Genomic DNA, 24,142 nt, shown 5'->3' on the forward strand with positions numbered 1-24,142 from the left:
CCTGTACTGTCAGATAATCACTCCCTGCAGGATTTAGATGAGGACTGAACGTTACAGGTGGAGCATTAAAAAAGCCGAGCCCGGATCCAAGAGCGACAGAAAAACAGCCTGAACGGTCGGACCGGTTCCTGATGTAGACCCGGACCACAACTCCTCCTGGTAAGTCCGTCCTTAGAATAAAGTCTGATGCGGACCTCGGAGCTGCGCCTCACTGACTTGTTGTTGTTGTTTGTGTGGGTTTGTCCCACAGGCTTATTTACCGCGGAGAGTGTGCTGGTTGTGGGAATTGGATTGGCAACCTGTAGGGCAGAAAGGTGCACAGACAGCACGGTGTAAATTCTCAGTCTTATCTAAGATTATAGGATATCCTAATCTAATAATAGCTGCTGAGAGCCAGACTAAGCAGTAGTAGGATATACTAGGCTTGGTTTAAGCAGCCTGTGCTTCTACACCTACAGTGTTAGTGACAGTGAGAAATACCTCAACTTGTAGAGAAGCTTGAACAGTTCAGCACAAGTGCAAAGTGCTAAATGTGCTGTCAGGATCTGTGCAGCAGACCACAAGTCAAAGTCAACTCTAGGCTGCATTCATTACACTGGGTTACAAAAAAATGTTTTCTGCAAGTTGTCTAGGTTTTTTCAACTGAATTAGGACCATTTTGCAGCGCTAAATCCAAAAATGACATCTGTTTTTCCTCAGTCATGTCAGGTTTTTTTGCTAATTTGATTTTGAAAAATTTGATCTTCTCACAAAATTGATTACATTTTTGTGACTTTATCAGTTGATTTTTTATATAGTTCTCACCCAAAATTGGTTTTAAGAGAAAAAAAAATCATTTTCTAACAGGATGTATTTATTAAGTGTTACAAACTGTAGCAGAATACGTCAGGCTTATTTTTGCAAGATCTTCTAGTCCAAGCCATTTCATTCACCTGTAATATTAAAAAAACCACTAATTATAAATTGGCAAAAGTAAAATATTCAGAACTTGTTTATTGCAAGAAATATGAAAGAATTTTGTATAATATGATGTGAGAATGCCCATAAATGTAAGCAAAAATGTTAAAAAGCCAATATGTAGCATAATTCAGAAAGTTGACCTGATTGAGAAAAATTAATGTGATTTTTGGATTCAGCACACCAAAATTATCCTAAATCAGCTCAAAAAACTTAAACAATAAATTTGTTGTTGACCAGTGTTATTGAAGGAGTCTCTATGTGCAGTTATATAGAAAACTGAAGGATGTGATACGGTGAATTACTCATAGAACTGTTCTGTAATTGAATCCCTGACATTTTAGTCTTAACCCTTAGAAACACTCTGGAATTCAGAATTTCAACCTTAGTGTTATTGGAGGACATAGCAAGACTTGGTTACTTTTGTGAAATTTTTCCATTTTTTTGTGTTGTTTTGTAGAAAATCAAGGTTAATGAAGTTACCACATTTGGTTCCTTACCCATAAGTGGCAAAAAAAAAACACATATAAGGTGAAAGGAACATGTTTTAGAACATTAGAACATCACTTTTAGAAGATTACAACATAAGTGCTGATCAGTCACCTGTCAGCATACATATTATCCCTTTGAACATCATTACTTGTATTAGTACCATACTTCATGGTACGTAACAAAGCAGGTACACTGCAAAAATCCAAATCTTACAAAGTGTACTTTTCTCATTTCTGGTCAAAATATCTCATCACACTTAAAATAAGACATAATCAGCTAAAGAGTAGTTTGCAAGTGAGATATAAGAACTTATTTTCAAACAATAGACCTTGAAAATCTTATTTCAAGAAATCTTGCCAAGAAAATTTTCACTTGTTCCATTGGTAGATTTATTTATTTATTTTTTGCTTAATTCAAGATTTTTTTTTTTTGCTTAATTTAAAATTTCATTTGTTCCATTGGCAGATTTTTTTTTTTGTGCTTAATTCAATATTTTTTTGTTTAATTCAAGCAAAAAAAAAAAAATCTGCCAATGGAACAAATGAAAATGATCTTGGTAAGATTTCTTGAAATACGATTTTCAAGATCTATTGTCTGAAAAAAGTTGTTATATCTCACTGAAAAGTTACTCTTTAGGTGATTATGTCTTATTTTAAGTGTGATGAGATATTTTGACTAGACATGAGGAAAATACACTTGGTAAGATTTGGATTTTTGCAGTGTACACTCACTGTTCATGCAGAGGTGGACCTTGCAGACTCTGCAGACCACCTGTAGTGTATGTGGAAATGACCAAAAATAGTCACTTGCCCGGTAAAGGGTTAAACTGAACAGTTAGGCAGCTGAAGCTACGCTGCTATATTATTCCTCTATTATAGACACAGAGTTTGGATGGAACCAGTTAATTAATAATGAGGTTTTTAACCATATTCATCACCCTTTTAAAAATATATATATTTACTTAATTATTTTGTCTGAATCAATGTCATTGTCACTTTATTTTTCTCTTTTGCAAAACAGTCTTCTCTGTATTTTATATGCACTCATATGCAGCCATTTGTGCTTTGAAAGAAGCTTCTGAAATGTAGATGAGCCTTTAATTTGGATTATTTTCACATCATCATATGTTAAAAAAACCAAAAACCAAAAAACAAAACAGCATCAATAATTCACCAACATAAACTCTAAATGTGAATGAGCTTTTTCTGTGCAGGACTTTGCTTCGGTTCAGTTCAGTGTTGTAGGGTTAAACGCTCTATGTACATAAGAGAGTTTAGTGAATGGTGAGGATTTCAGCACATGACATGAGTGTCAGTCAGAGCGGAGTGAAGCGGTGGGTGCTGTCAGCGCACACTCACCCAGGGGATTGCCCAATTTTAGCTGTCATGCTGCAGCTCACAGTGAGGTCGCAGGGTGTCGAGGCAGCAGGACTGAACACAAATAATCCAAGGGGAGGGGGGTATTCTGTGGTCAGAGCTGCTGATGATGCCTGTTTGTTTTATTATTTATGTGCACAAACAGGTTATACACGGGGCACTTTTACTGAAGGGTTTGTTTGTTTGACATGACTTTATTGTGCATCTGTTAAAGCGAAGTGGCTTTTAGAAGTAGATTACGTAAGATGTGAGAACTCGAGAAGGAAAAAAAAAAAAGCACTTCGGGAGTAGTGTATGTGGCACATGATCAACTGACATGATATTTTTAAGATTGTGTGTAGGCAGCTATATCTAAGATGTGACCTCACAGAGCAGGAGCCCTGGTATAATAATACTACGGAGAGAGAGAGAGGAACCTAGTAAGTAGTTACATCAGAGGAGTCAGATCCTGTTTAATGGTAGCAGCAGATCTGCAGCTTCAAGGACTGTTTTACCATTTCAAACCTCATACGGGTTTTAACTGTAAACAAAAAGCCTAGGGTTGAATTAATTATTCTGTTTCAGTGTCAGATGTTAGTCAAAAGGATTCCATACGAGGCCCAATAAGGATCCTAAACAGTATTTGTTCAATGCCAAGTTCCCATTTTGACTGAAGCATAACAATGTAGTTTTATTTTTTAGTTCCTGGAAATTATATTTCCACTCAAACCAATTGTATTGCGTCATAAATAAACCTACTTCTTATTAATCAGTTTGTCCAGTTAATCATTGTTATCAGGACATCGAGCAAAAAAGGTTCCTGGAAAGATAAACCTGCTATGTGTGTTCGGTTTCACATTTAGTGTGTAATTATTTAGACTCTGATGTCCTTTACTTTCACTTGCTTTTTCAGTTGAACAATTTCTAATAAAGTCACTGATAGTTAATTTCAGAAAGAAACATGACATTTACAAGGCTGACATTTTTTAAAGCAAGAGGGGGGGTGCGATATTAACTGATGCTCAAAACTATTGTTACTGTTGGTCTTTAAAATTCCACTATGAATTGACCTCTTTGACACATTATAGCATTTTCTAATCTGTTAACGTGTTTGTACTGATTCTGATGGGATTTACTCCTTACATAGTGAAATTCAGTACTGAATGACTGGGCTTGTTTTTGAAGCTCAGTAGTGTTTAATCAATTCAGTCGGTGTCATAAATACACAGAAGTCTGGTTCCCAGCCCTAGTCATTATAAATCAGTTCTTTATGTCAGATTTTAAATGTCTTTTGAAGTTGAAGAGGCTGCCATATTTTATTTTCCTAGTGTTTCCATCTGTCAGTGAACTTGTCACACACAGGTATAAAAGGCAGAAATGTTGGGATATCTTTCCTTTTGTGTCCTAGCTCCTGCTGAGACTTGCCTGGGTGTGTGTGTGTGTGTGTGTGTGTGTGTGTTTCTGCTTATGCATGTGTGTTTTCAAATGTGCATTCACACTCAACCAGACATGTCTCATCAATTTGTCAAAGTGGAGGTGGGTATGTTATTAAACAGGTTGTCGTCTTTACTTGTGCGAATGATCCATGCGGTTGGTCACCCATTAACTCATGATGATACAAGCTGCAACAGGCAAGAAAACTGTACACGCAGCTTGTTTACAAGTATTGTTTTCAGCTGATTACAACTAGTCTGCACATTTAAAAAAAAAAAAAACGAGATGGCAAGCTTCTATCGTTACGACAAAGGAATGGTTTGTTTTAGCCATCTGAGCTTGCAAAAATATAACCTGGTGCTGAACTGGGGTGTGTTTTCCAATGTGTGACACAAGGAGTGTCAAAGGTGAACACCCTCCCACAACCGGTTTCCTGTTTAGACCCCCGTGATGGAACAGTGTATCGCAGCCGGCCAGCCCACCAGCCCACCAGCTGCCCAGCCAGACAGAGACAGCAGACAACCGGCCGCTTACTCAACCTGCATCAAACCTTTACAGCAGTTAGTCAGGTTGATCAGTTACAGCCGGAGGAGACCTCGCCCATCCAACTCACTGTACTCACCCAGTTTACAGCGCAGAGCCCAGGCCTACACACTCACCAGCTGTTTGACTGTTCACACGGCTTTTTGGATTTGGATTTTGTTATGAGTCATGGTGATGACAATAAATGTGCTTGTCTCTGCATGTTTGGGGTTTTACTTTGTAAGCTGCACATAATTGTAGTGAGTGTCCATTGTAGAGTACTACAGATAACACTGAGGCTCCTGAACACACTATAAATATCTTCATGCTTCGAATGGTTGGAGTGTGTGAAGATACTGCCACAGGGCTTCTTCATCAGTGTTCTTCAACCTTTGATCCCACGGCTCAAAAACACACACTCGCTCCAAACCTTAAAGAAACCAGAGTCTAGGAGATAGAAAAACATTTCAACAAGGCTACCTGCTGTTTGTTATGTTTTATAGTTTCAGTGTTCAGAGTTTGGAGCGAAACCCTCAAATGTCAAGATTTTAGATCAGGGGTTCCAAAACTTTTTCAGGCTGAGGCCAAAAAATAAATCCGCTGACCAGCCCGGACCCTAATGTAAGCAACATATAAGTTACAGACTAAAACAAGAAACAAACGATCCAAAACAGTGATGAGTAATGACAGATAAGGTTAGCTAGTTACCAACACAATAGTCATAAAGACGCAAGAAAGAAAGAAACGAGTCAAACACTAACACTTAAGTAATGACATGTAATGTTTAGCCGGTTAGCAACATACTTCTCGCCAAGTAAAAGACATTAGAAACAAATTATTCAAATGTAAAAAAGTATGCATACGCACTAGTAATGTGTTGCTAGTTAGCGAGACATTAACTGACAACAAAAAGATAAAAGAAACAAGCTATTAAAAGGTCAACAAAACAAATACTGACAAATAAAATCAGTTAGCAACACTATTCTGTTGGGTTTCTGTAAATTGGCTTAGAGTCTGGTTTTGACCAACTCTATATATAAAGTGTCATGAGATAATTTTTTTGTTGTGATCTGGCGCTATATAAACAAAATTTGATTGATTGAGTGATTTGATTGGTTTTCCCCTGTAAGTCACTTTGGAAAAAAGCATCTGCAAAATGCGTAAACATAAACATATTAAAACTATTGAAATACAACGCAGAAAAATAATAAAAAGTAATTTATTAATTGCAGCAGTAAATGGAGGCAGATATTGTATGAAGAGATTTTATTTCATTATTCTGTTTGAAATTAACAGTGTAAGCTAAGAAGAACACTGGTATTTTGTTAAAGAGTGGCAGAAAATGTAAAGTTGTTCTTTCTGTTCTTTTTCATTTATAATGTGGACATTTTGCTGCTGACATATAAAAGCGAATTTCTTTTTCTGTCTTATTTTATAAATGAAACAACTAAACTAAACTAAAAGTCAAGTTAGCTAGTTAGCGACACTATTAAAACTATTTAAATGCTAACTCTGGAAAATCCTGATAAGTTAAGACGGCTAATTAGCAACACACTAGTCACTAAATAACGACTCAAGATGCAATTTAAATGCTGACACTGGTAAGTAGTGACAAATACTATTAGCTATACACTAGTAAATATCTAAAACACACAAGAAACAAACTATTCAAAGGTCAGCACTGACGAGTATTAGTGAGTAATGTTAGCTAGTTAGCATCTCATTAGTTGACAACTAAAACACACAAACAACTATTTAAATGTATATAATGACAAGTAATATCAGATAGTTAGAAATACACTAATAATAATAATAATAATAATAATAATAATAATAATAAACTTTATTTGTATAGCACCTTTCATACAGAAATTGTAGCCCAAAGTGCTTCACATTGATTGAAAAAAAAAATACAATATTAAAATACATTTAGATTTGATTAGAAATACAATAAAATAAAAATAAATATAAAAACAGCGCACATTAAAATATTTGATTATGCATAGAATTTTTGAAGTGCAAGAAATAAGATGAAATGTGAGAGAAATACAATAAAATAAAAATAAAAGCAGCGCACATTAAAATATTTGATTATACATAGAATTTTTGAAGTGCTCACTAACACACTAACACAACACATATAACAAACACAACTTTAAAATAATAAGTCACTTTATTTATATTTCCAGGCACAGGTTCATAAGAACAAAATCCTCCAAAAACACACATCTTCACACTTTCATATTAGCAGAGTGACTTCACGTTTTGTAGCAGCTTCATTTGCATTTTATTCCATAAAAAATGGTCTGTGATCATAAGTTCAAACCAGGTAGTTTTAGAGAAAACAACATTGGGGACAATAAATGGTTAATTATTGTACTTTGCAGAAAGCAGGTCATTCTTGCAATAAAACAGTGTCATTCATTAATATTTAATCTCTTTTGATGTGCGTGCGATGGTGAATGTTCAGACCTACAAAAGGAACATATCAGGTTTACAGCTGTACAGTGAAGGTGACTGACAGTGACCAATCTGTTAGCAGGTTTTTCAGGCTTTAGTGTACTGGAAATCAGCAATGATCTCCAATACAATGAATAACTGCATTTCACAACACTGGGCGATCTTACCCTTTGCCTTAGTAGAGAATACACCTTAATCCACAGGTGGTTTTGTTATTGTTTTAGACACGTTGTCAAGAAACAATGATTCAAACTGAAAGGGAGAACATGGAAACGAAAACCTCAGAGAGTTGAGAAGAGGTGAATGCATCTAAATGCCTTGTAAACAAAACCCTTGTCATAATGATGAACCAGAACTAATCAAAGTACATTATTCATGAAGGTTCATAGAGCCACTTTATAGTCAGCAACCAGTAGCTACTACAGCAGTTATTAGTACGACATATTAACAGATGGGTTTTGGCAGAGATATGGTCTGTCCTGTGGTGTGGTAGGGGGTCAAACAGTCTATGGGAGGGACCTTCCTGATTAATTAAAAGAACAAAGACAGAGGCTAAAGGGAAAGATTTATACCGGATAACTAAAAACCTCACAGAACTGAGACATAAATAATCAAACCCCAATATTCATATTTTATTATGCGTTTGTTACATAATAAATAAACCTCATTACGTGCTTTTAGCTGCTGAAATGTTTAACAGTTGGGACTTCTGTAATACAAATATTCAATACAGAGTGTAACAGATACAAACAACAAGCAATATATATTGTCTTTAATATAATAAATTTTGCTTTACCAAAAGAGAAAAATAAATTGATAGACAATGATACTGATTCAGATAAAAATGATAAAGTAAATAAGAGAAAAGGATGATGATTATGGTTAAAAACCTTGTCATTAATGAACCGGTTATGTCCAAATTCTGCGTCTATAATAGAGGAATAATAAAGTGGTGTAGTTTCACTTGCCTAAATGTTCAATTTGATGAAGATTAAAATGTCAGGGATTCAATTGCCTAACAATTCTATAAACACCTCAACGTATCACATCTTCAGTTTTCCATATGACTGCACACATAACAAGTTTTTCAGCAATTAATGCAACCTAATACAAATTATACAGATAAATCACAGTAGCTTTTAAAAATCGCTATTAGACTATTAACAGTTTGTCCTATAAACAGCAACATCTTTGCAATATCTGCGTGACCTAACTATGTTGTGTAAATCCTCCTGTTGTGCATAACAATTAGAGTTGGGAATATTCAGTGGCCTCGTTTTTTTGATTTGATTACAATGTCTTCATGCAGCTTTTAATTAAGATATTTCCACATTTCTTGCAACTAGAAAGTAAGTCATATTTCATTTTCATTTCATATTCTTTTACATTCAGTTTCAATTTCTGGTCTGATTGAAGTACATTGCAAAAAAAAAAAAAAAAGGCCTTACCTGCCTGTACTTTTAATGAAATTTTTATCTTCTCTCAATTCAAAGGTAGCGTAAGTGTTTTCATCCTGTTCAGAAGAGAAGTGGATGTGAATTTGTGAGTATTAGTCTGGAGACAAATGTTATAACCTTGTAGTCTGAACTAGTTTCATACATTTCAATGGATTATTGCCTAAATGTGAGCATTTAGTGATCCATTCTAGTGTAAGGAATCTGCTCTGTAGCCCGCTGTATCCCCCTCCCATTGTCAAACAAGCACACATGCACTTGTCAATGTGTGAGTGTGACCCTGGATAAACAAAGACATAGAAAAGAGGGACAACTGCTGCGTGTTCTTGTATTATTATAGCCATACCTGCCTGTCCGCACAGTTTGGAAGTATCTGTCAAACCCTGTGAAAAACAGCTTGGAGTTATTCCATTCAGCTGTAGTGTTCACCCTAAAGCCCCTCCCATCCGCTGCTGCCTGGGGGCAAAAGTATGCAACACATCAGTGCTTTGACAACAGAAATGCAGTCCTATACATGCAGCAGCTCGTCCCGCTGTGTCAAGTAACAACAATGTGGGAGCACGGCAGCTTGTTGCAAAATGCACATTCAAAACTGAGGTTGTTCAGAGGCAACTTGAACCTCACGATGGAGTTGACGCCAGGATGTCTCTCGAGGAAATTTGGATGCTGTCATTTTGGTTTCTGTCAACAAGCGAGGACTCTGTGGTGTGTTTCAAATGATGCATCTCTGTGAACGCCGCTGTATTTTTTTTTCTCTGCAAGCTAAAATCTAAACAACAATTGCAAAGCAGCTGTGTGGTGCTGCTGCTACTGCTGCTGCTTTTGAGCCATGTGCACAAAAAAGATAAGAGTGTAGTTTTTTTACCTTGTGAGTCTGCTCACAAGTATGCTTTGTGTGTTATTCTGAGTAGAAGCACCTTGATGAATTTTGAATGAGGCTGTGCCGTTCAGTTAGTCAACACAGAAAGAAAACTCCCCAAAAGAAGTGGTAAATCTCAATTCAGTGTGAATCCCTGGGTAGGGGTGACATGCTAAAGCAGTGAATTATTGTGATCTGCATGCATGCCCAAACCTGAACTGATCCCCTCTGCTGCATGAACCCTGCTGAGCCCAGAGGAAGCCAGCTCTTATCAGGGAGCAGGACAGGAAGAGACACAGCTGAGGAGGAAAACAGAGAGTTGAGGAGGAAGAGAGAGTGGGGGGCTGGTGGGCAGCATGGCACTCTGCAGAATTTCACTTCACATTAGTTTCCTCTAGTAGGTTTTCCAGCTATGACCACCCTTGTATCTGTTGCTTGTCTGCTCTACTACACCTCTCTGATGTTACAATGAGCTCATTTGTCCCTGATTTGCATTTTTTCTCTTTTTGACAAACAAAGGAAGAAAACCTACTAGGTTTGCTTCCAGACTGGTTTTGTCTTTTATTGTTGTCACTTGATACATTACTGAATCTTAAGAGACATGATTTTAAAGGCAAAGTCTCCTGGTGGAAGATCTAACACCTGATATCTTTGTTTGATTCTCTACACCACATCTACAAAGATACAAATCATAACATAGCCTTACATAATAAAAACTGTCAACTGTTAAAGAATATGTTATGCCTTATGTATACAGACATTTTTTTCTTCCCATCTTGATTTTATCCGTTGTTATTCTCTGTGTTTTAACAGAAGTGGGCCACCATGAAAACGATCACCTCCAGCATCTCTCATCAGTAGCCGGGCAGCATGGCCTCTGCTCCTCCTTCTTCCAAAGAGGACACCAGTGGCTCATTAACGCTGCACTGGAGGCTCACACCGACATAGTTACACACCAGGCAGGACACTGACTTCAAAGAGAACCAAAACTCTCAGAGCTGCAGTACGGGCTCGATTCCACATCTGTATGAACTGCATTCAGGCGATTTTTGTAAACAGTAATGAAACGTGCCAGAGGGGGCACATGTCCAGGACAGTGACCTCACCGCCGTGTAACAACATCAGCGACGTCTGTGCTGACATCTGGGACCATGTCCTGTGTCTGATCAGGTGCTTTGGTGGCAGAGCTGGACTGTGCAGCTTGTCCACACGTAGACAAACCTGGACTCTGAGCCATGTCTCTTCTCTCAGTCTTGAGCATTGTCTGTGGATTAATGCTTCATGTTTCACTGAGCGCACCCAACACTGACTACTGTATCCCAAGGAAGACAGTCCCATACCAGAGTAAGTCACACATTTCCACAGTTTAATTGTCAGTATAAGGATGGCATATTGTCAGTGTGCTGTAGCTATGTTTCTCAGGGCTGTTATTCATTAGATACATGTAATTCTGATCATTTTATTCCTTGGTCACACTTAAGCCATTTAATATTTCTTTATTTCTTCATTTAAGGATCCCCTTTAGTCTCTACCAAAGTAGAGACTATTCTTCCTGGGGTCCATTCCCAATGTTAAAGCATTACAATTTTTACATTTACAAAGCACATAGACAGAAAAAAAACCCAAAAAATCCAAAAAGAAAACATAGTTATATTAATTTAGCATTGTTTCATTGCTGTTTACTGATTTCTTAAGATTTGTTTTAAAGAAAACATGATTACTTATCAATCTAAAAAAAAAATACAATTTATACATTTACAAACCACATAGACAGAAAAAAAAACCAAAACATAGTTACATTATTTTAGCATTGTTTCATTGTTGATTATAGATTTCTTAAGATGTGTTTTAAAAACAACATGATCACTTATTAACATCATTTCTGGAGGTAACATATTCCAATAGGAGATGGCTCAGTATATAAACGTCTATATATGACTATGAAGAGAGAATTATTACTGATGTATACACTGAATCAATTCAATATTGATTCAAAGCATCCTTAATGTTTGGATTTTTCAGTAGATTCAATTCAATATCAATTCTGTTGGGGAAATTTCAGTTACAGTAACAATTTTTCTGGATATGCAGATGATTATCTGAGAAATAATTCTGTTAATTACACAGAGAGCACTGTAGTCTAGTGCTTTATTAGCAGTAAAGTAATGTTTACATTAGGAGTTCACCACAAAGCAGTTTACATTGATGCACTATCGATTTAAAAAGAGCTCTCTGTAGTACAGTGGTGAATTACAAGGTTAAAGGTCAAGTGTTGCCACTTTATTTCAAGAAAATCTGAAGCATACAGCCATACTTTTACATGATACAAGTTCATAACATGCTAAAGTATTTGCATTTGTCTTTTGCCATGAGACTATTTTTCCAACAGTTGAAGCATACAGATACATTTTTTAAAAAAAAATCCAAACCACACTAAGCTAATGCACAAATGATTGATCCTCTGTTTAGATGAGCTGAAGTTGTTCAGAGAAGACGGGATTTTCAACTACTCCACTATACTACTGCAAGAAGACCTGGGAGTGCTGCTGCTGGGCGCTAGAGAGGCCATCTACAGTCTGGACATCAACAACATTTCAGTCAAAAAGGCTGTGGTAAGAACATGTGAAGAGATGCTTCTGTTTACAAAATGAGCCAGTTTGGCATGTGTCCTGGATAGGTGCACAGATATAATGTACAAAGCTAAAACATTGAGAGTGAAATCACAACTGATCAACTTTTCATAACAGAAAATTAAAAAAAAAATAAAAGTCTTACTGGTCATTTATGATATTGTATTGCAGTGATGGAGCTTTTGTCACTCATTGACATAATTTAAATGGACATAACACTTATGATGGTCTGTCTCCTACAGTAAAGTGTGGTCCTTCTTTCTTTTTTTTTAAGACTTTATTTTTCAATTTTTGAATAAACAGACATCGGCATAGGACACATGAACTAGTCTGGGTCAAAAACAGCATACAAACATCAAACCTCACCCACCCACCCCAAGGCTCAGAGAAAAGAAGAAAAAAAAAAGAAAGTAAAGAGGGCACACAGTTAGACTGTCTTTTATCATGAAAAAAATGGTAAAATAAGAGTCTAATGCATAATGGTTGTGTTAATTGTCTGTCTTTTTGTAAGGAGTTATATGATACTAAGGGTCACCGCAAAAGTGAGGATAGAAAGGAAAAAAGAGAAGGGATAAAGAAGTCTACTGGAAGAGGAAGCCTTGAATGAAACTTACCAAAGAGTTCCAAGTTAATGTGAATTCCCTACGCTTTTTATCTATTCTGTATCTAAGCTTTTCCAGCTGTAGCAGGGAAAGTACCTCCTTCACCCAATGTAGAAAAGATGGTGCTTTGTCTGATTTCCAGTTAAAGAGGATAAGTCTACAGGCAATCAAAGACGCAAACACTACAGCGTTTGCTTGCAGTTTATTTTCCAGTTGGGGGGTGGTATGCCAAATATAGCAGCGTAAAAATTAGGAATTACAGTCTGTTCATAAGTACACTATGAACAAAAAGTTAAGGATATTTCTTTTTTTTTTGTCCTTTTTTTTTTGGTCATTTTTGCCATTTGTAAATAAAACTATGTCGGGTCATTAAAAAAATGTGTTTCAATTCAATTCACACAAAAACAGTAAAAAGCACTGTGCAAGAGTCCCAACTGAAAAAAATAATCCAAAAATTAAAAATATCCTTAACTTTTTGTTTGTAGTGTATGTGAGAGTACAATAAATATGTTTTCCCAGTAACTGTTAAGAGAGGGATACATCCAAAACATGTGCAAAGTGCGATCCTTTGTCGAAAATAAAACCTATCATGTATCTTTCACCCATTACGAGGTACTTTATCAGCTAAAACAGTGCACAACTTCAGTGAAAAGCAACCTATCATAGACAATTAGAATAAAACAATAATGCAAAGAGAAATCATTAAAAGATGCAACATTAAAACATGAAATTAGATGTATGATTATGTAAATGGCAGTCAGTACTGTTGAGTTCTCCTTATTTGGCACTGATAAAAGCACAAGCCCCTTTCATTTTTAGCCTTGATCGTGGTACTTCTAAAAAAATTTGATTTGTTGATGTGAGGCGTCTTGAAGCAGAATAAGGCGGTGGAAGCTCTGAAATATTATGCACATTAGAGTCATGCACAGATACGTAGAGAGAGAAACGTAATCAGTTAAATCTTCAAAAGTATTCAGTTGTAAGTGTAATTTAGATAAAATAGCAGCCACTGCCAGGTACTACTACTACAGTGTATTTTGGCCGAAGATGGAAAAAAACACAATAGGTTACATAAGCTTTTAACAGACAACTCAGCTATGTTGTCTCTCAGCTGATTGGAATCTGAATAACAAATGTTCTCGTTCAACTCTACACATGTTTGTTGATGCGTGGTTGTAATTACACAGTTAACCGTCACTATTAAAAAGAAGTAGGTAATCCTTTCTGGAGTGCACCGACTGGTCTCGATGTCAGACAAACAATGAGCCGTGTATGTGAGAGTGAACGCGATCTACTGTCACACTGCGGGTTGCGACACCTTTTTGTACGTGCTTTGACAAGACGCTCTGCTCTCCCTTGTGTTGTTGCAGGTGTATTGGCGAGTTACCGAGGAGAAGCAGAGGGAGTGCACGTACAAAGGAAAACAAGCTGAGGTTTGTCTTTTAAAACAGAGCTTGCATACATCAACTTTTACTTCTAGAGCAGGGGTATAGCCTTAAAGGATGAGTGAAAGCATCATACTCCCTCATGCAGTTTATCTCTGTACATTTGTAAATCATTTATACGGGTGTGTTTTTTCCTTCTTTTTCCGAAGCCTTCACACAGAATTCCCTTTGAAGTGCTTTGCTTACAGCTTGGTGCTCAATGTCCAAATAAAGGCATGAGAGGAAAATGCATGCACGCATCCTTGACCTCATGGTCACAGGTTCAGCTCCGGGCAGCCGTTGCAGGACATGTATCTGTGAATGTTTGTGTTTTTGCGGCTGAACTAACAAAACTCTGACCTTGGCATTCTCTCTGCTGGATCTTGTTGCAGGTGGAATGCCGTAACTACATTCGAACCCTGCACAGAGTGAATGATACTACAATGTATGTGTGTGGCACAAATGCTTTTAGTCCCGCCTGTTATTATATGGTGAGTAAAGACAGTCCAATGATAGTAGATTTGCTTATGTAAGGCCCATCCTGTGGTTGAAATGTTTGAGGGAATAAAGAAGTGCCTTCAGCTACTGAGCCTTAGTTTAAAAAAAAAAAAAAAAAAAAAAAAGGAAAAACTTGTTGTGCGCTTATGTGCTTATTGGCAAATAAATTAATGTTTCCAAAAATAACAAGTATAGCTCATCATCATTTTTGTTTCTTAAACTTGTGGGCTTAATAATCAGCAGATCTCCAAATCTCCAAAGACTGAGTGTTCACAAATGCATCTCTGAAGAAATGCAGTGTTTCTAATGTGGTAACTAATCCACCTAAGAGGGAAAAAGCTGCCACAATCACTGTAACTGATGATCTACAGTCACAGAAAAAATGATTAGACCACCCTGATTTCCCGCTGAAACACAAAGACTGGAGGGAAAGCATCTATCTTCTACACTGTTTTTACTCCTCAGTCATGCATACCATTGGCCTTATAAATATAAAAAACATACAAATGAACTTTTTTTAAGATAACAAACTCTAAAATTTCCAGATTTAATTCAAGACATGAATTACTGTTACATAAAATGCAGAGTTTGATCTCAGAGATAGAAGGGGGATACAGTCCAAGAGGGAAACTGGATTTAAAAATACATTATGTCAGAATAACTGTTAAGGATGTGTGTTTCAGTCACAGGGGTTAAACTATGGAACAGTTAAACAGATGAAATAGAGTAAAGTGAAAACATAAAACAGTTTAATACAATTTTTAAAGAAATACAGTTGAGGGAAAAATTATTAGACCACCCCTTGTTTTCTTCAATTTCTTGTTCATTTTAATGCCTGGTACAACTAAAGGTTTGGACAAATATAATGATAACAACAAAAATAGCTCATAAGAGTTGAATTTCAGAGCTGATATCTAGCCATTTTCCATGTTTTCTTGATAATAACCAAAATCACTTCAGTTCTTACATTAATAGCTATGGCATTGTACTGACAAAAACAGTGCATTTAGGCATTCCATGTTTTCTTTTCTGTCTGTTTTAGTCACATGATACACACAGGAGTTAGTAATTGATTGCATAACTATTGTTTCTGATGACTTTTGATGGTCTAACAATTTTTGCCATGACTGTATTTCAAGAATTTTTTTTTTCACTTTATAATGCAAAATTCTGGAAAAATTCAGAGTTCCCTTACATATGGTAGCGTCCTTTTATATTAAGTTCCATTGTGTACGCAAACACTTTTTTTTTACTCTCTTTTTATTGGACGTTTTTAATTTTAACAACACAGAGACAATAACATAGCAACAATAGACCGACTAGAGCACAGGTGTCAAACATACAACCCGCAAGCCAAAACCGGCCCGCCAAAGGGTCCAGTCTGGTCCGAGGGATGAATTTGTAAATGCAAAAAATGTTACTTAAGATATTAACAATCATTTTAGTTCAGGTTCCACATACAGACCAATTCAATCTCAAGTGGCTAACATCAGTAAAATACAACCCTAATAACCTACAAATAATGACAACTCTAATTTTTTTTTCTTTGTTTTAGTGTAAAAAAGTAAAATTACATAAAAAATGTTTACATTTACACACAATCTTTTCACCAAAAATGTGAATCACCTGAAAAAATAAGAGCAACCTGCGATGTCTTAAAAGAAGTGAGTACAATTTTAACAATCTCTGCCTGTTACTAAATGTTTTGCGTATTTGTAGATCCACTGTGATGTATAAGTTGTAATGAACATGTGCAAATGAGAAGCTGAGGCACATGTTTTAGTTTGTTCATGGTAGTTCATGTTATTCACATTTTTTAAAGCATAGTTTGTAGATGTAAACATTTTCATAATATAACTTTACTTTTTTCACTCTAAAACATAGAAGTTAGAAATAAAAAGTTAGGAGTTGACATTACTCATGTATTATTACCTCTGCCAAGGAGGTTATGTTTTTGCCGGCGTTGGTTTGTCTGTTTTGTCTGTCTATGTGCAAGAGAACTCAAAAAGTTATGGATGGATTTGGATGAAAATTTCAGGAAATGTTGATACTGGCACAAGGAACGAATGATTAAATTTTGGGGGTGATCAGGGGGGTGGGGGTGGGGGGCACGGGGGCCTTGGCGGAGGTCTGCGTTCTCTGAGTGCTTCTGGTTATGTTATTATTTTACTAGTGTGGCCCACTTCAGATCATATTGGGTTAAATGAGTTTTACACTGCTAGATTAGAGCATGGAGAAAATAAATAAATAAATAAATAAATAAAAAAAAAATAAACAAGCTGTCTTGTTAGACATAAGACAGTTCACCAGACAACAATTACAAATAACAAAAAAATCAGAATTGCCATTGGGAGTAGAAAAGTAATGCAGTATGCAAACACTTTTTAACACCACTTGTCGTTAACAGGCTCAAACTTAAACAACGGCTGTTTCCTTTAACTCCAGTCCTAAATCCAAACACTGTACCCGAATAAAATGGCTCCATTTCTTTCCTTTCTTTCCTCTGTTTCCGACAGACGTTTGCTAATGGACGGCTGACGCTGCAGGGAAAGCCAGAGGAGGGAAAGGGGAAGTGTCCTTTTGATCCCTTTCAGAGATACTCCTCCCTCATGGTTGGTGAGTGTCTGAATCACATTCACTGACAAAAGATCAAGGAAAGAAAGCAGTCAATAGAGTGAACGTCCAAAGTGCATCAACTGAAGAGATTACTGTGCGATAACTGTGTGTTGATTTCACTGACCACAAGGCCTCGACACCAGTAACACTACAAACGATGCCCAGTGTGGATTCTATTACAGGGTTCTTTACTTTAAACACACAGTGCCAGATGGTTCACTTCATTAGTAGGCATACACATGAGATATTGTTCCAGCATATTATGAATAATGGATTTCCAGGAATTTTGCCTCATCCCTTGTTCCTGTCTAACAGGATATGACCTGTATTCTGCTACATCCATCAACTTCTTGGGCTCCGAGCCTGTAGTTCTTCGCAGTTCAAACTTGGCTCTCCGCACTGAGTTTAAGAGCTCCTGGCTCAATGGTGAGTCTCTCTGCAGCAAAAGCTGGATCATATAATTTATATATAATGATGTGCCCTTACTTCAACTTCACAATATAGACGTGATTGACTCAGGCAGCCGATCGGCCTCAGTAAATGCGGATGAGGCAGATCAAAGTCTTTTCTGCACTCTTCTCAAATACTGATTTCCTGTCTTGTGATTTCAGAACCAAACTTTGTCTACATGGACTTTGTGGAGGAGAGTTTTGATAGTCCGGATGGTGATGATGATAAAATTTACTTGTTCTTCAGTGAGAACGCCATGGAGTACGACTTCTACAGCAAAGTAGCAGTGTCGCGGGTGGCTCGCGTCTGCAAGGTGAAATAAAATATAGAGTAAAAACTACAGCAAAAAGGGCCTTAAAGGCGTCATATTTTGCTGCAACCACTTTTATTGGTACATTTATGTGTGTATTTGTGGGCCCTAATAGTTCAAAAAGTTTGAATTTGAACCCTCCAGGTGCCGCAAAGCTGTCTTTATATTCATTTTGGCAAAAATCAAGTGGATTTCTAAAACCCATTTCAATTCCTGCTTAATTTGTTCCATCTATAATTAGTTTCTGAAAATATGTCCAAACTTAAAGTCCGTTACCTAAAATGTTCAGCTGTTGGTTGTATTAATGAACACAAGTGGCTGAACGGGACAGAAAGCACAATCAACTACCTGGGGGGGGGGGGGGGTGAAGTGGCTCATTTGCATTTAAAGGGCCAGCGCTCAAAACCACCTTTCTGGTGTCAATACCAATAAATAGGCTTGAAGATGGACCTGTGGAGTTGAATTAATGAAGAATTCACACCCAAGCATAGGATTTACAGTTTATGTAGACCACAGGGAAATGTTTTGAAATACATAATTCTATTTAAAAAAAGCAAAATATCCCTCCTTTAAGCATCAGTGGAGACAAAAACAAGCAATGATGTGGCTTGTTTTTGTTTAAACTCTTAAGCCATTAGACGCTGTTTATCACTTTGTGATGATTTGGTGGAGAGGTAAGAAGTGATAGACGCTGGGTTTTATGTATTTATAAGCCCTACTGTTTTTTTTTACCCCTCTATGTCACTGCACTTTGGTCTTTTAATGTTAGCCCTTATCAGACACTCATACACGTGCTAATGATAGTACTATATTACTGGTGCCAACAGTTTACCAAGAATAAACAGCAAAATTTTAGTCAGTGTACACATGCTGCTTGGAAGAGGTTGCAGACAGGTTTTAGGATTTAAAGATTAGGTTATTTAGCATCTGTAATTCTGTCATGTAACTCCTGTTTTAATGGATTTATGTGTTTTACTACTGTAGTTTTTCTTAACGATTTTGCACCATATTGAATTCTCCTTTATTATTTGTATCAGTGCTGTGTCTGATGTTTCTGAACTCAAAGGGCTGAATGAATATCTGTCAGAGATTTGGCTCTGTAGTATTATAGCCTGGAAATGTTTCTTTGGCTTCACTGCTCCCGTCTGACAGGTCTGGTTGAAACCCACCTGACCAAGCACTCCGTGTTTCTGTCTGTATTTAGGGGGATATGGGAGGCCAGAGGACGCTGCAAAGGAAATGGACATCGTTCCTAAAAGCTCGTCTGGATTGTCCCCTCCCTGAGCCCAGTCTGCCGCCCCTTGTCCAGGACGTCTTCCTGCTGAAACACAAAAACTGGAGGGAAAGCATCTTCTACACTGTTTTCACTCCTCAGTCGTACGTACCATCAGATTTATAAATATAAAACCCATACAAATGAACTTTCTTTAAGATTACAAACACTAAAATTTCCAGATTTGATTCAAGACATAAATTACTTCCAGATAAAATACACAGTTTGTTCTCAGAGACAGAAGGGGGATATAGTGTAAGAAGGAAACTGGATTTAAAAATGCATTATGTCAGAATAACTGTAAAGGATGTGTGTTTCAATCACCAGGGTTAAACTATGGAACAGTGGAACAGATGAAATAAACTAAAGTAAAAATAGAAATCAGTTTAATACTATTTTTAAAGAAATACAGTCGTGGAAAAAATTATTAGACCACCCTTGTATTCTTCAATTTCTTGTTAATTTTAATGCCTGGTACAACTAAAGGTTTGGACAAATATAATGATAACAACAAAAATAGCTCATAAGAGTTGAATTTCAGAGCTGATATCTAGCCATTTTCCATGTTTTCTTGATAATAACCAAAATCACTTCAGTTCTTACATTAATAGCTAACTAAAGCTAACTAAAGGTACATTTGTTTGGACAAAAAAAAAAAAAAAAAAAAAAAAAAAAAAAAAAAAATATATATATATATATATATATATATATATATATATATATATATATATATATATATATATATATATATATATATACAACAACAAAAATAGCTCATAAGAGTTTAATTTAAGAGCTGATATCTAGCCATTTTCCGTGTTTTCTTGATAACAACCAAAATCACTTAAGTTCTCACGTCAATATCTATGGCATTGTACTGACAAAAACAGTGCTTTTAGGCATTGCATGTTTTTTCTGTCTGTTGTAGTCACATGATACACACAGGAGTTAGTACTTGATTGCATAACCATTGTTTTTGATGACTTTTGGTGGTCTAATATTTTTTCCCGTGACTTTACAAGGATGAGGAATAGCAGTTTAACCCAGGATGGTAATGGAGGTGTTGAAGAAGGAAATACAGCTGTATTTTTTTGTACTCTTCTGTTCTCTATTTTATGTTATAAATTGAGCTCTTTTTCAGTAACTTAGTGCTGACCTGTTCTTTTTATGGGCTGTATATATTAGTCATGTAAAATTGGGGTAGGACAGTATACGCTCAGCTTCTTCCTACTCCATTTTGGAGATTATTGTTGAGGAGCCACAATGAGATAGTTGTACATTGTGTGATTTTTCTTCTTTTGGTTGGCTTGTTGCCTTCAATATTCTGGAGTGCTCTGTTTGGATTTGTGGTTTCTCTTTGCCTTTTGTTCACCTTTGTGTTTTATTCCTACTTATGTTCAAAATAAACTTTGTCATATCATATCATATCATACTTTGAAACTAATTTTTCAAGGAAAACTCAAAGGTATTGTGTTTGTTTCAACAAATACATTTGGTTTGTTTGTTGTTTGCAGGAGTCTGTCCCAGGTATCTGCAGTGTGTGCGTACAAAGTGTCTGCCATAAGAGATATTTTTAATGAGGGAAAGTTCAAGACGCCTGTTGCTGTGGAGACGTCCCATGTGAAGTGGGTGATGTTTACTGGAGAAGTGCCCGTTCCCAGGCCAGGAGCGGTGAGTCTAAAGATGTAACTACAGCCACAAAAGATACTGGATATTTACATTAAAGGCAAATGTGGTCAACCATACTTAAATTGCTGTTTTGTACTTCAGTGCATCAATAACGTGGCGCGTAAAATGGGGCTGAATCGCTCTCTGGACCTTCCAGACAAAACGCTTCAGTTCATCAGAGACCGGCCCCTCATGGATGAGGCTGTCCGGCCTCTGACAGGGAAGCCCCTCCTGGTCAAGAAAGGACCCTTATGGACTCGGATCGTAGTGGACCGCGTGGTGGCACTAGATGGACAAACACATGACGTCATGTTCATTGGCACTGGTAAACTTTTAGATATATATTAAGTTCTTTTAAGTTTTAGTCTTTTCCAACGTGATTGAGCACTAATGCTGGGGTTATCAGAAAATGAGGCTTTCTATAATGAATGTTCTAATTAATTAAATTTGTAAATCTCATCTATTTCTTATCTCAAATTTAATGACTATACCAAAATAGAAGTTCAAGTTGGTGATAATGTCCCAAGTTATTACTTATTGATAAAAAACACTCAACTCATTTGCCTCATTAGGACTGTGCGGCTGTGGTTTGATCTAACATGATTGACAGAATAGGCAAAAAAAGTCAAATGACTACTCAGTGGAGATCGCATTTTTATTCAAGCATTGCTAAACTATGATTAGCAAGTGAAGAAATACTTGGCATTACCTTTTCCCTGATGAGCCCGCCCTCTTTGAATAATTTAGAAATCCTCAGACAAATACAAACCTAGAAATATTTCATATGGCCGAAAAAAATGTGCTGAGGAGGAATGTTATGTTCATGTAGGAGGCTGATGCTCCTCATAATAATTAGTAATCTAAGAAGTACAAAGCAGGACTTTATTTATAGAAACTGCCCACATCTCAAGTTCTTTTTTTTTTTTGTCTTCATGACAGAAAATGGTTATATTCATAAAGCCGTCAACTACGATGATGAGATGTTCATTATCGAGGAAATTCAACTGTATGAAAACCCTGAGGCCATCAGCATCCTGCGCCTCTCATCCAGCAAGGTATTGTGGTTTTAGGTTTACGGTGTTTGCTGACTAAGCTCTAGACTTAAAGTTGTATCTTAATTTGAATATGTTGTCCGTTAATCCTCGCTAACGTGCAGCATAGAGGCCTCAGTGGTAATAAAGATGCAAATAATGGTTCAGATGTGAAGTTGTTTAATTGCTGTGTGTGCAAATGCAGGGCCAGCTGTATGCAGGTTCACAGTTTGGTGCGATCCAGATGCCGGTCAGTAACTGCACCCGCTACGACACATGTGTGGACTGCATCCTGGCCAGGGATCCTTACTGCGTCTGGGACTTTTCCACTCAGCAGTGCTTGTCAGTCCGCAGCGTATCCACCTCAAAAAAGGCTGCATTACAGAGTCTAAAGGAGGGAAACGTCTCCCAGTGTCCTCAGCCAGGTCCGTTCATTTACTATGCTGTGTTTGCATGTTTTACTGGGAAGCTTCTTTTTTTTTTTTAGCATGAAGCAGCATCCCATCAGTGTCATATATTAGGAAGTGGTTGGATCAGTGTTTTTTTTTTTTTTTTTATACTTTATTTTTATCTCCACATTTTATGATAAACAACAAAACAAAAGACAGACCACAACAATTAGAGCATCCAGGTTCAAACTCCAGACGAACAAAATATAGACAGGTTCAGGACAAGTTAGTATAGGATTATAGAGGTTCAAGGATTTCTTTGATTTACTTAGACATTCCATTTTTCCCATATTTTTTACATTTATCAATAGAGAGTCTTAATGAGAAGGTCAGTCTTTCCATGTCATAAATTTCATGGTTGGATGAGTGTTTTGTTTTTTTTTTTTACTTTTTATTTAGATATTTTCATTTTTCCACCAAACAGAACATTCTCTGACATAGGACCCTAAGAATTAAGGCACAACTAATTGGAATACAATTGAAATACCATAAAGGGACATCACATGGAAAATAAATATTTGTTTTTACCAAAGAAAATTACAGCAGCACAATATCAGTCATAGAAAAACATAACAATCTTATAATAGCTCTCATTCCTTCATCTTCACCCAAATACCGAGTAATACAGTTCCATCTTTGTTCAAAAGTGTCCATCTTTAGTTGTAGTCTTGTGCTCATTTGCTCCATAGTGTCGACCCTTTTCAGTCTCTGTACCCACTCAGTTATGGTCGGTGGTCTTGGATCCTTCCAGTTGACAGTTATCATTACCTCCGCCAAGGAGGTTATGTTTTTGCCAGGGTTTGTTTGTCTGTCTGTTTGTTTGTCTGTCCGTTAGTGTGCAACATAACTCAAAAAGTTATGGACAGATTTTGATGAAATTTTCAGGGTTTGTTGGAAATGGGATAAGGAAGAAATAATTAAATTTTGGTGGTGATCGGGGGTGGGGGGGCCCACGGGGGGGGCCACTGATCAGCCTTGGCGGAGGTCTGCGCTCTCCGAGTGCTTCTGGTTTTTTTAGCGATCAATAAAAATATCCGTAACGTGTCTTTGATCTGAACTAAATATCTCCTTAGGTATATTTCCCAGTTGGAATGTCGGTGGGTCTAATGGGGAGTTCACTTATACGATTTTGTCCGTTTCTTCCTTGACTTTCTTCCAGAATCTTTGGATTACTGGGCAATCCCAAAAGACATATCAATAATCTCCAATGTTTCCATAATTTCTCCTGCACAGTTCCACATTAGGTTCTTTCACATATGTTGAAATTATAAGAGGTGTATTTAAATACCTTATTTTTAATTTCCATTCATATTCTTTCCATAACTGACTGTTAAGTCCTTTATGACAATGTGTACACATCTCTTCCCATACATTATCTGTAATTATAGTATTTAATTCCAACTCCCATTTTCCTTTAATGCTTTCAGTATTGTGCAGGGTATCATTTATAAGCCTTTTATATGTATGAGAAACGTATATTTTAATTGGGGGGTGTTTTTCCACCATATTAATAAAATATTCTTCTATGTTATTTCACAAGTTTTCAAGTATTCGCACAGTATTTCAAGTTCAGTTTACTTTAAAATTTGAGTAAACCGGTTGCCTTAAAAAATTCAAGTAATGAGTAATGAAAATTTGAGTGGATTAAACTTAAATGC

General features: G+C 36.7%; 2 protein-coding genes across 3 annotated transcripts in view; one reads left to right on the forward strand and one right to left on the reverse strand.

Annotated features, from left to right (window-relative positions):
• Positions 1-96, reverse strand: part of fsd1 (fibronectin type III and SPRY domain containing 1) — a 32,682-nt gene extending 32,586 nt beyond the window's left edge. The window contains exon 1 of the mRNA XM_030132313.1: positions 1-96. The gene's annotated coding sequence lies outside the window, so the exon portion shown is untranslated.
• Positions 32-24,142, forward strand: part of LOC115418015 (semaphorin-4E) — a 27,982-nt gene continuing 3,871 nt past the window's right edge. Inside the window, exons 1-14 of one of the 2 annotated variants that reach the window (XM_030132298.1) lie at positions 58-159; positions 8,714-8,762; positions 10,347-10,877; positions 12,003-12,145; positions 14,136-14,198; positions 14,582-14,680; positions 17,204-17,303; positions 17,619-17,729; positions 17,915-18,066; positions 19,268-19,440; positions 20,851-21,007; positions 21,107-21,329; positions 21,944-22,059; positions 22,241-22,460. In XM_030132298.1, coding sequence (XP_029988158.1) covers positions 10,769-10,877; positions 12,003-12,145; positions 14,136-14,198; positions 14,582-14,680; positions 17,204-17,303; positions 17,619-17,729; positions 17,915-18,066; positions 19,268-19,440; positions 20,851-21,007; positions 21,107-21,329; positions 21,944-22,059; positions 22,241-22,460 — 1,666 coding nt within the window. In that variant the 5' untranslated portion in view covers positions 58-159; positions 8,714-8,762; positions 10,347-10,768. Of the gene's footprint in view, positions 160-8,713; positions 8,763-10,346; positions 10,878-12,002; positions 12,146-14,135; positions 14,199-14,581; positions 14,681-17,203; positions 17,304-17,618; positions 17,730-17,914; positions 18,067-19,267; positions 19,441-20,850; positions 21,008-21,106; positions 21,330-21,943; positions 22,060-22,240; positions 22,461-24,142 lie in introns of both variants that reach the window. The other variant, XM_030132297.1, reaches the window with a different exon arrangement.

Source organism: Sphaeramia orbicularis, chromosome 4, assembly GCF_902148855.1.
Source record: "Sphaeramia orbicularis chromosome 4, fSphaOr1.1, whole genome shotgun sequence".
Classification (NCBI taxonomy): Eukaryota; Metazoa; Chordata; class Actinopteri; order Kurtiformes; family Apogonidae; genus Sphaeramia; species Sphaeramia orbicularis.